Source organism: Saccopteryx bilineata, chromosome 3, assembly GCF_036850765.1.
Source record: "Saccopteryx bilineata isolate mSacBil1 chromosome 3, mSacBil1_pri_phased_curated, whole genome shotgun sequence".
NCBI lineage: Eukaryota > Metazoa > Chordata > Mammalia > Chiroptera > Emballonuridae > Saccopteryx > Saccopteryx bilineata.
This window is the reverse complement of record NC_089492.1, coordinates 93,948,063-93,960,666: the sequence shown is the minus strand read 5'-3', so window position 1 is coordinate 93,960,666 and position 12,604 is coordinate 93,948,063. Positions and strand designations below refer to the sequence as shown.

General features: G+C 45.9%; 1 protein-coding gene across 3 annotated transcripts in view; it reads right to left on the bottom strand.

Moving 5' to 3' along the window:
• Positions 1–12,604, bottom strand: part of VIT (vitrin) — a 116,898-nt gene that overhangs the window by 23,082 nt on the left and 81,212 nt on the right. For all 3 annotated transcript variants that reach the window (XM_066266898.1, XM_066266895.1, XM_066266896.1), the window contains one exon: positions 12,306–12,453. In XM_066266898.1, coding sequence (XP_066122995.1) covers positions 12,306–12,453 — 148 coding nt within the window. The remainder of the gene's footprint in view (positions 1–12,305; positions 12,454–12,604) is intronic.

Below are 12,604 nucleotides of genomic sequence, written 5' to 3'. Positions count from 1 at the left end.
AGCTTGCACCCGGCAGGCAAGTAAAAACACACACTGGGCTCCAAAACCCAATCACATTCAGTGCTCACAAAGCCACTGACTTATCCGAGTTTCCTAGAATCAAAGGTTTCTAGCTCACCAGCCTTATTCTCCTCAGTTCTCCATCTCCTTCCTTATCCCAGATACAAACTCTACACAAACTGGCATCTCACTCAGCACTCCGCCATCTTGGCTGCTTCTCCTGGCCTCCTTCACGCGGCCTTTCTCTGCTCTCCTCTGCTCTCTCTTCTAATGATAATCTCAGGAACCAAGCGCCCAAGCTCCTTTCTGCCCCTATTTTATAGTGTAGATTCAAAACCTTTAATCCAATATACAAAATAGGGAAGTCTCTAATACAAAGCCACTTCTCTGAGGCATGATTGGATTGTACCACCCCACATCAAAAAGGGTGGGAAAGGCTTAATCCCAAAACCAAGCCCCAGGCTACAACGATTCTCAACACACATTAATATCACCTGGGCGATGGCCTCCTTGTGGGCGGTGCCGTCTTTAACAAAGTGAGCATAATACATTTTATCTGCCCAACACTGTCCTTACGCCTCTTCTGGGCTCTGGGGCTGCAGGCTGGGGTTTTGTTCCTGGGGCTCAGGACCCTTCCCCCTCTGCTAAACTCACTTCCCGCCACACGAGTCTCTCCCTGCTGCCGTTCGCTCCGGGGAGCTGGGCAGCCCTCTCCGCGTTTCCACTTTTCCTACCAGTCTCGGTGCGGCTTCTTCAGTGTTCCTTGGTTGAAGAGTCCTCTTAGTTTAGTCCAAAGTTGGTTTTTCCAGATGATAGTTCTTAAAATTAGTTTGTATTCCACTTTGGTTCTGGGAGGTAGATGTTGGTACGTCCGCCTACTCCAGCGCCATCTTGTCTCTTGCCTGGTCAGACTCTTGCAGATCAATTTTAGTAAATGCTTTACTTGCCTTCCAGCCACTGAAGCTGAAACACCTGGACTCCATTTTTACTTACTCACATAGTCAATCCCCATAAGTTCCTCTATTTATGATCACTGACTTTTATTCCCTCCTCTGTATTTCTTTCTTTTTGTGTGTGTGACAGAAACAGTGAAAGGGACAGATAGGGACAGACAGACAGGAAAGGAGAGAAATGAGAAGCATCAATTCTTCGTTGTAGCACCTTAGTTGTTCATTGACTGCTTTCTCATATATGCCTTGATTGGGGGGGGGGTGCTACAGCTGAGCCAGTGACCCTTTGCTCAAGCCAGTGACCTTGGGCTCAAGCTGGTGAGCTGTGCTCAAACCAGATGAGCCAGTGCTCAAGCCGGTGACCCCAGGGTTTTGAACCTGGGTCCTTTGTGTCCCAGTCCAACACTCTATCTACTGCGCCACCACCTGGTCAGGCACTCTTCCATATTTCTATGGTGACCATCTGCGTTCTTGCTGGTTCTGTGAGAGTGTCTGTGTTGATCTCTGCAATGTCAGTTGTATGTGAATCTGCTAGAGAACCCTCCTATTCAGCTCTGACCATAAGTTTCCTCTGCTCAGAAATCATCAGAGGCTCCCATTGTTAAATTCTCTATTTTGGCTTTCAAGCTCACCCCTAATTTAATTCCAACCTATCATGTTTCTCCTGTACCCTCTTTCTCTTGATAACAATATTCTACTCAGTATGAAGTGCTTGCTCCCTGTTTACTGGTTTTCTAGCTTTGTGCTTTTGCTCATCAGTTCCTTAATCTGGAAAATCCAAATTGCCCACTCTCCAAGTTGCAGCTACAGTCTACCTGACCCCCAACCCCAGCTGACAACCCCTGTGCTTGACTCAGCTTTCTCTAACAACGTGCACAGTGTGTGGCACTTGGGGGTACACTTTAAAGCTTTGAAGAAACAAATACTTCTCTCTTCTTCTGTCCATGTCTCCCTCTAACAGCTGGTGTTCCCAGGGTGCTGTCTCCTCATGCATCCCTCCTTCATTAACATGCTTCCCTGGGAGATCTCATCGGTGTCAGCGACCATTCACATGCCAACAGCTGTCCGTTGCACACAGGTCTGTCTTCTCTCTCGAACTCCAGAAGTTTATACAATGCCTTCCATATGCTGCCATCTGGAATGCACCCTGTGGTACCTGAGGGTGTTCCACAGGCACCTCAGGGTTGATATTTCCAAAAATGAAGTTTTCGGCCTTCCAAACAAGCTCCGCATGACCACCCATGTCCCCTTCTGTAGTCCCTCTCCAGCCTCACTACGTCACCCCAGCAGTATGCCTTCCTGACACCCTCTAACACCTTCATCAGCTGCCATGTCCTGTCTGGCCAGCCTCTTGAACATCTTTTGTATCTCTCCCATCCTTTCTGTTCTGAAGTTTGGACTTTTGTCTTCTCTTTCCTGAACTACCGCTATAGCTTTTACCTAGTATTCCTGTACCCAGAGTGGCTTCTGCTGAGGGCATTTTATCCATTAGGCTCTAAGTGCCGCACAGAGGCAGGGGGATCAGAATAACAATGATGGCTCTTCTAACAGACCTAATTTTGTGCTGTTTTTCTTAAAGGAGCCCCTATATTATATAAGTTTCTGGGTCCCTAAAGTCTGGATCTTCCCATTGTCACCAAAGAATATGAACATTTTTTAGGGCTTAAAAGAAAAAGTTGAAACAAACAACAAAAAATAATACTGGCTACAAAACAAGAAAAGGCAAAATTGATATTGACCATTAGATATATATAATTGTCTACCAAATAATCCCATATATACTTCATTAGTTGTAGAAACTTTAACTCATAAAACGTTAATTACGTTAATAAAATGTTAAGAAAAGATTTGTGGGCTAGATTTTCTTACTTTGTAAGATTTTCTGAGTGTATTTGATGTTTGTGAAGAAAGTATAGTTAATCATAAATTAAGTGATGCTCATAGAAAATAATTTAAAAAGTAAAAATATAGAATTTTCTTTCAAAAGTTATTATAGAAAAAACATTTAAATGTGGAACCCAGTCACTTAGTCACATCCATGGAGTTCCCCCAGAACCTTGTCCTGAAGGGTGTCTTAATGTTGATCAGTTTGTAGAGCAATTGTGGATTACCTATCTCTTTCCTATACTACATCAACAATAGAGTCTCTGTTATTCATGATAGTTATGTTCTATAAAGTCACTGTGAACATCAAATTAGCAAACACTGAGCCATTGCTCCTAGGGGCAATACAGGGTTGGGTTTCTGTGGGCTTCTGGCTACAACGTTTGCACCAACAGATCAACACATAAACTTTATTTATGTATGTTTCTGTTTGAAGAAATCTAATTTAATATGTTTCTTACAAATAATTAATTATATGAAATATTTATGTATAATAAAACACTAAGTGAGATGGATTTAACATTTTTCTGACCCTGGGTAATGTTGACATAAATATCTTTGGCTTTCAGCCTCACAGTGCTAACCGCTATGCTTTTTTTAAAAGATCAGCTGTCATTTCATGAATTTATAAGTTCAGCCACTTTTTCATAACTTTACCATGTACTACTATAGATGTTACTTTAGCACTTTCCAGAGCAGACTCATAGAGATCAGCAAATTTCCTTTCTTTTTCTAAATGTATCAAATCATTGATTCATTAACTTTGAACTCACGACCAACAGCACTGTAGCTCATGCTTAAAGGAAACTTATCTAACACTTGTGTTTTCTCCATAAGCACATCACAACTTTCTTGCACTTAGAACCCTAGACTGCATTTTTGCACTACACTAGGGACCATTTTATTTATTTATTTATTCATTTTAAAGGAGAGAGAGAGAGAGAGAGAGAGAGAGAGAGAGAAGGGGGGAGGAGCAGGAAGCATCAACTCCCATATGTGCCTTGACCGGGCAAGCCCAGGGTTTTGAACCGGCGACCTCAGCATTCCAGGTCAAAGCTTGATTCACTGGGCCACCACAGGTCAGGCCTTATTTTTTGTTTTTAAAATTGAGATATAATCGATATATAACATTGTCTTAGTTTTAGGCGTACAACATAATGTTTTGATACATGTGTAACTTGTGAAATGATTACCAGAATAAGTTAACATTCGTCACCACACATAGTTACAGTGTATTTTTTCTTGTGATGAAAATTTCTAAGATCTCTTAGCAGCAACTTGTAAGTATATAGTACAATAATGTTAACTATAGTCACCATGCTGTACATTATTACATCCCCAGGACTTATTTATTTTGTAATTAGAAGTTTCTACCTTTGACCACCTTCACCCATGTCATTGGGGACCATATTAAATAGAGAAATCACCAATGGAAAAGTAAAAAAATGAAAAAAAAAAAAAGTGGCACTAAACAGACTGTAAAAGGAACACTTGTGTACGGTCTAAGAGCCGCAGCAAGAACACAGCGCGATGCCTTGCTTGACCTCAGCGGCAGAGGTGTGTTGAGGAACTCAAAATGCTCCCCCTCTGTGCACGTCCAAAAATGCCTGTGGAAGGCCCGCAAGTAATTGTGCAGTTACAAGTAAATTTTAGGGAGTAGGAGTTTTTTTTTTTGCAAATATGGAATCTGCAGATTATGAAGATGAGCTGTAGTCTCCTTGAGAACAGGCTGTATGTCTTGGTATTTCCTATCCCGAGTGCTTATCACTCAGGGGTGATAGAAAAGGGTGGAATAACTAAGTGGAGAGAGAAAGCTTAAGTCCTGCCCTCGCTTGGATCATCCCGGGTAGAGCTGAACACTGTGCCTCTGAACGCCACACGGGTCACACGCTCCCTCTGTGACATCACTGAGGTGGATGAATCCATCTTCACAGGCAGACACATGAGCTATTCATATACCCCATGAATAGATGCTTTTGATTTTCTTTAATGTTATTGCCTTTAAAAATATTGCCTCCCGTACTAAAGGGTGAAATCCCGAAGAACAGAATCTCTATCACATTTATTTACTTATTTTTAATGAATTGAAAGGTTGGATTAGAGGACCTGTGAAACTCTTTCCAATAGCTAAAATTATGATTAGGAGCAAAACCACAGCTTACCCACCAAGGGACTTATAGGCCAATGTGATCAAACCACTCAGATGAATTTTACCTCACCGCCCCCTGCAAATGGCGTGCTGCTTAGTACATGGGAAACACTCAATAAATCTTTATTAAGCTGTAGTGTAATTAAATCATAAAAATGAATGATCAGTCTTTCACCTGTAGACCGTGGCAGCTCTCAGTTTGAGAGCACATGGGGCATGTGTCCTTTTTCAGGATATATGGGCTGGTGGACTGACACGCTAGCCTGGCTACTTTTCAGAGGTGGGGACTTTTTAAAAGTTCAAGGAGGTACACCACTGCCTTTTTATGTAAATAACCTTTTAATTTGGTATTTTATTATAAGATCTCATTACAGAAAAACTCAATTTTTTTCCCCTAGCAATATCAAAGCTTTCCTTTGAAAATGAGATAAAAATAATAAAGACATTTATAGCTCAAGAAGAAAATAGAAAATTGTTTTATGTGTGGAAGAAGAGTTAGGACTAATGAATAGACATTATGGAGATGCAGAATTTGGCTGTGCGCATAAAGGGGTTATTTGTGCAACAGAAAATGATTACCCTGCGAGTGTTCAAGAAGAAAGAGCACCTGTAGGAAACGGGCACAGGTGATTCCACGGCAGGTTTGGGGGTCTGGGGGTAGGGAGTGGGGGCTTATCATCAGTGGTTCCAGACCTCCCTGATGATCAGACTCCCTTGGGGCATTAATTAAACTACATAGACTACTAGGCCTCCCTCTGGAAGAAACTCAGTTCAGTTGGTCTGGATTGGGGTCTGGGAACGTTTTCTTAGACAAGGCATCCAGGTGAATCTCATCCTTGGGGATATTTGGGAAGCCCTGGATTCTAGAGGACCTCAGGAGCCCCTTTGATTCCTACAGCTCCCGTTTGGTTCAAGTCCCAGAGTCTACTGGTTTGCCCCATGACGCTCTTGATTACGTGAAATGAGCTTCTCAAGTGTGTTTTTGTGCCAGTAGAGAGGTATTAATTATCTAATCAAATTCCCTATGGCAGGAGCCTTTCAAAAGCATTTCCTTCAAGATGACATCAATGTAAAGTTACAATAAAATAACCTAGTTATATTTAACTTACTCTTTTCATTTTCTTAATGGCGAAAATGTGGTGATTTGTGGACTTAGTCACTGGGCTGAACCATGCCTATGGAATCAAGAGGTGTTTCAGGGTGACCCTGGTTGCCCAGGGACGTACTGGCAGCTGCACATTAGGTGGCAGATTTGTCCCTTAAGGGCAGTACCTGGCTGAGAATGAACATCACTCTGCCCTGTCTCCTTAGGGGGCTGAGGGGTATGGCCAATGGCCAGCCCAGTGGCCCCTTTGAAAAGACACTGTGCTCTCTTATGTGTCCCAGGATCAGCGATGGAGAACAGGGACTTAATATTCAACTTTAGCATTTAGATGAGTGGTATTTTTTTTTTCATAATTAGTAACAATAATTCCACCCATCCACTAAAAAGTAGAAAGTTAACCTGCATGCCTCTTCCTGCTGGAGGGAAGGTGGACATGCCATCTGCTGACCTGGGAGGAACCTCAGACTCACTGGTCTGGTCTGTGACCACGTCCTGGGGCTTGGTAAGTGCCGGGACAGGGAACATCTTGGCAACAGTGCTTCCCGAACTTATCCGATGACCAGGGTATCTTGGTAACATGGACAGACATGCTGATTGTGTTGATCTGAGTGAGGGCCGAGACCCTGCCTCTCTAGCACCCTCCCTGATGGCAGTGTGGATCACACCTGGAGTAGCAATGTTAGAGGATGCTGTAAGAATCAAGAACATCGCAGTGGAGCTGCCAGTGACCAGAGGAAGGGAGGAGAATAAAGAAGTCTAGAGCAGGGAAGAGAAAGGCTGAGAAGAGGGCAGCGGATGCAGCTCCTGGGGCCCTCTTGTCCGGTAACCTGGGGAGGTGGGAGGGGCCAGGGGCTGGGATTCTCCGGAGGACAGCACAGGCCTACCGGAATAATTGTGCCTTCACTCTCTGCTTGTGCAGTGGAATCACCTGGGGAGTGCTAAAAATGAAGGACTCCACACGCAGGAATTCTGACTTAATTGATCGGAGGTTTGGTCTAGGCATTGGGATTTTTCAAAAGCTCCCCTAGTAGTTCTAACATGCTTCCCGGTCACCATCTGCTTCTCCATGGATCTAGAGATCTAAGGAGAATGATCTTGGGGGGCGGGGTAAGCGCTGTGCTTGTGCAGTGGGAGCCCAAGGGGAACTGTTGAGTGGAAGCGGAGGAAGTCAAGTGCGGTCCTTGTGTTATCTGTACCTCTGGGAGAACTGCTCTGTGGGGAATAGAGAAAGGATAAGGTTGTTGTGCAAATTGTGCTCACAGCCCACTCAGCCTTGAGAATGTGTCCCTGCGGAGTGTGGCGGCTGCAAGGGCTGGCCTGCCTGTCTCAGGAGAGAAGTGGCACGGTGAGGTCTTTGCAAGTGTCACGAGGCCCTGGAGAGCCCTGCCGGGCAGAAGACAGGCAGTGGCTCTGGGATCCTGGTAGTTCCTGTAAAGGCGAAGTAGATGGACGGGGCGAACACAGCGCTGGGCGGGGGTTGGAGAGGCTTCCAGGGGTGGGTGCTGCCACTCTGCACCTGGGAAGCTGAACTGTCCCCTTCTCGGGAGTTGGTGATTCTCAACCTTGGCTACAGACTGGAATTACAGATTAAAATACTGACTTCTAATACTGGGTATTAGCCAGATTCTGGTTTAATAGGTCTTGGGTTGAAGCCCAGACCTCAGCATTTTTAAAAGCTCCCCTGGATTTACCAATGTGCAGTCAGGGCCCAGGCTGCCCCTGCTGAGGTCCCGCGGCCCTGGCCCCTCCCGTCGTGTGTCCTGCCCAGGGCCTCCTGTCCTCCCTTGGCTGTAGGATCAAGAGAATATGACAGAAAGGTCCTCCTTGCCAGATAATATCGTTTTCCATTTCTGCTGTAACAAATGACCACAAACTCAGTGGCTTAAACAATCATTATTTGTTCTGGAGGTCAGAAGTCCAGCATGGCTGCCCACCTTCAAAGCCTGCAGTCACATCCCTCTGGTCCTTCTCCCATGGTCATTCTCACCGACCACAGCTGGGAAAGGGTCTGTGCACGGAGTCGTGTGATTAGATTGGGACACGCGGATAACCCAGGATAATCTCCCCGTCTCAGAGTCCTTAACTTTCATCCCACCTACAAAGGCCCTTTTGCTCAGTGAGGTGGCATATTCAGAGGTGCCAGGGATTGGGTCCACCAGAGCCGACACCTTACTGCTTCCCTCCACTCTGAATGTCCCCACTCTGGCTGGGCTGATCTGTGACAGCCTCCGGGCACCCTTCCTGCTTTTTTTGGGGGGGGGGGAGGGGCGACAGGAAAGGAGGCTGAGCCCGGTGCATGACTGAGGGTCGTCAGTCTGGGGCTGAGAAGAAGAGAAAGGAGATGCAGCCCAACGTAAGGTCACTCTCTAAAATTCAGGACAACTGTCATAGCATTACAAGCCAAAAAAAAAAAAAAATCTATTTCCTTTTGGAATGAAGAAACACCAATGTTTTGCTTTATTTTATAAGTGTTTTTCCAATGTTGCTATCCTCAGGTTGATGACAAAGTTCAGAAGAACATGTGCAATTCTATTCTATTTATACCGACATTGGAGACTAAATGAAATCATATCAAAGGTCCAGGGGGCATTTACCCCGTGCCTCCAGGCTGCAGCTAAATCGCAAGCCACTCGGCCTTGCTTATTCCGCTCCTGGGAGTTCACCTCGCAGCTGCTCGCTCTGGCTGTTCTCTCATTTAGCCTTTTAGTGTTCCCCTTTGGTATCAAGTGCAGTCACGAGCCTGTTGGCTGCGTGATTCTGAAGCTGAATGTGCGGGCAGGACAAGGGCGTGATCCTTGGCCTTTTGTTCAAGCACAATGTCTCAGGCCTCAGTTGTGTGGAGAGGTTCAATGATCAGAAGCTTTCTGGGCAGGTGAGAACGTTCCTGTTGTGAAGTACAATTTTGTCTGACATTTTAGGGATTAACTGAAGGTTTAATATCTGCCCAGAGGTCATGCGCTTCCACTGTGTGTTCTCGGGGAAGTCACTTGATTTCTCTGGGTTGGTTTCAAAGTCGGCCTCTCTTATGGGAGGTACGTGATGACTGTAGAAGGAGTGCTGGGGTTGTTGAAAGGTTTGCACGCTTGTGGGTGACAAGCCTCTGCAGGGGTGGAGGGGGGCGGGGCAGAGGGAACGTGTGGGTCTCGCCTCAAGGAGCAGCGCGAATCCTGGTGGAGGATGGCTCCGGTCTGCTGGGCGGAGGCGGGGAGAGCGAGCTACGTCCTGTCGTCCGGTGACACGAGTCTCCTTGGCCTGGGCTACCAGGACTAACCAGACCGTCTGCTCTGCACCAGACCATCTTCGTGTAGGGGACTTCGGGATCAGAACAGGGCGTGAACATGGCATTTTGTAAGTCAAATTTATGCTTCTCGTGTTTGTATTTCTTATTTGCCTTTTGTCCCTTCTTCGTAGTTAGTGTATTTTGAGTCTAAGTTTAAAAGTCTAAATTTAGACATAAAAATTCAGATCCTGACTCAGTTCTTCTAGGAAAAGCCAAGGGAAGGAGCTGGCCCAGCAGCAGCGGTGGTTTAATGGAGGGGAGGCCTGAGAGCCGCTCTGAGGTAGGGCCTCCTCCTTGACCAGCCTCCGCCCAGCCTAGCGCTCCTGGGCGGGCTTGCTCTCGCTGGACGGTCGTTTCTTTCAGAGCCTCGTTCCCTCGCTACAACGTGAGGAGGTGGAACCAGGAGCGTTCTAAGGCCCCTGTGCGTGCGCTGTGACTCCCAGGGGCTGAGGAATTCGTGAGAACCCCGAATACCCCCAGGGGAACCAGTTTCCAGCATGCCAAGCCCTGGCCCTTCCTGCTTCTCCTTTTCCAGAAACACAGTCCCCATATTTGTACCTACCTCGGCGTCCTTACCTTTTCCTGCCTCCCTGCCCCCCTCTCTGTGCACCAAGGCCGTTTAGTGAAGAAAGCCTCGTTGGGAGGGGAAGGCAGGCAGCCGAGATTGAAAGCCATTTCAGTGGGTGCATGGGTTTCCCCTTTGGCCTCATCACACCCTTCCGATGCTACTCACCAATCTCTTTTGACCCCTACCCCCCTGGTGGCTGTAGAACCTCAGTGCATGCCATCATTTCACCACTGACCAGCCCACCTAATGGGAGCCCAGGGCTGGGAGGGAGAGGTGGCTCATGCAGTCTGTTAGCCCGGTATATTCGTTTATTTGATGTCTTTCGTGTATAGAGCCCGTCCCTGAGTAACAAGACACCAGGGCTGGCAGAGCCCCTAGAAATCATCCCCTCCGTCCCTGGTACTTTACCGATGGCAGCACTTACACAGAGAGGTTAACTGACTTGCTTAAGGTCACACAGCAGGACTCAGACCAGATTTCAGTATAGCCTGTTACCAGTTCACTGTGCTTCTCCCCTACCCGATGGCTGGAGGAGGGTGAAGATGATGATTAGTTTGTATCTGCACGGAGTGAAGGAAAGCAGACACATTTTCCGTCCACTATCCATATCCATCAGAAGCTGGGGCGTTCTGAGGAGGAGGAATGGGAAAGCATGGAGATGAACTCTCGACTGCAAATGGTGATCACACTAGGCGAAGGTGGGGAGGAAGGAGTCTTTCCTGAATCGTTCTCCCTTCCCTGCTATTTTCTCCATCCCGTTCTTTCTCATCAGCACACACACTGTTCTGCTGCCGTTTCTCTTTTCCTTGACACATTTATCACCTTATTTTCATATTATGCTACAAGCCTTGGTATCCACAGCTTTTAAAGCAGCTATTTTTAATGCAAGATGACACTGCAAGCTTTGATCCCCCCAATAAAGTTGATCGAGGACATCTGGCACTAAAACATTTCCTCCCTGGAGAAGCTCATGGTTCATTTTCTATCTTTGAAAAGCGACACAGGAATGAAACAGGTTGACATTTTGAAAACAAGAAAACAATGACCAATAAAACTTATTTTTCCTATTTCAAGTTAAAATCCTCACGATAGATCATTGGACACCGAGAGTTGGCATTTGTAGCAATTGGTTATTTTCATATATTTGACTCTATATATGGGTCACTTAACTCCTCTACTGATTTTTCTTCACAGGAAAAGAAGATAGTACTACATGTATGATTAGAATTTAATTCTAAAAATACGTTATAGTTCTTATAAAAATAAAGCATTTTTGTTTATTTCTTTTGACAACTCAAAAACAAACCATCTAGTGTCTTGAATACAACCACCTCCGTTGTCAGAGCAGCAGCATTGCTCTGGGACATCTTCAGGAAATGCTGGGAGGGTCTGGAGACCACCTGGGTGTTGTCAGATAGGGGTGCTGTTCCTTTTCAGAAGGAGCGGGTAAGCTGTGTTGTAGCTTCTGAGCAAGAGGGACCAACGTCCAGGTCGGTTCCCACTTCAGGTCTAAGCTACAGGTCTGTGGGGAGGGAGGGGTCATGTTGTACCCAATGTTCCTTTGTGGAGAGGGAGATCATTCTCCTGCCTAGAATGTCTCTTGGTTAAAAATCGACCTATTATTTGAGATTTGTGCTTACTTGATCTTTCCATTGTTTGCTTGTTATCTGTCCGTATCTGTGTATCTGTCAATAACCTACTCATATTTGAGATAAGACTGACTCATTATCCCAAATAAGAAAAAAGGTTGCGATCCGGTGTTGATACGTACCCTCAGTTTCTACCCTAACTAAAATAGTAAAACAGATTGGGGGCAGTCACCGGGATGCTCAGCTGAGTGATGGGGGCTGCTCTCCTTCCTGCCCAGTCTCCGCATTGCCTGGTGAGCTTTTCCAGTACCAGTGCAAAGGCCTGAGGTTGTCTGGAGAAAGACAGTGTTCAGCCTAAAGCACCATGCTGTCTAGGCCTCTTACTTATATGTGGGAGGGTAGGGTGCAGCTCTTCAAACATGAGCTCCAACAGTCAGGATCTAAAGGGGTCCACCTTGATCTATAGATGAGGAAACTGATGATGAGGGAAGTGAAGGCCTAGATCAAGGCCACACAGCTGAGCTAAGACTCGAACTCAGAGCTCCTGACTCCCAAATATTCTCCACCAGTCACAGGTATAGGTGCCATTTACTTACAAGTGTTTGTTAATCTGTCCCCCTGGAAGTCTCAGATGTCTTTGGTGGCATCCAATTGCTTCAGTCTCTGTCATTTACTTGAGTATTAGGGAAGAGAATGGCTATGTGCTCTAGGATGTATTATTTGTGCCATGAAATTAAGCATGGGCCTTCACTTGGTTTCTGAATTCAGAATCGCACTTACCCATACTGAACGACACCCATCAGTGGACCCGCCGGGCCAATGTCAAGAGCCTGGGCAATGTCAGCCAGGAACTGCTTCTGGATTCTGAATCGACGCTTGCCAATGCTCGTGCTCCCATCAATTAAAAATGACAAGTCCACCTTGCAGTCTGCGGAATGGGAAAGGGCTTTGTTACTCTGAGGATCTCTCCTGCATTTATCTGTGCTTTCTCTCACTCCCCTCTTTCTCCACCAGAGCCTCCTGAAATTCAATGGAAAGAAAGTAAAAAAGAAGTAGCAAGATGCATGAGATATTCCTTT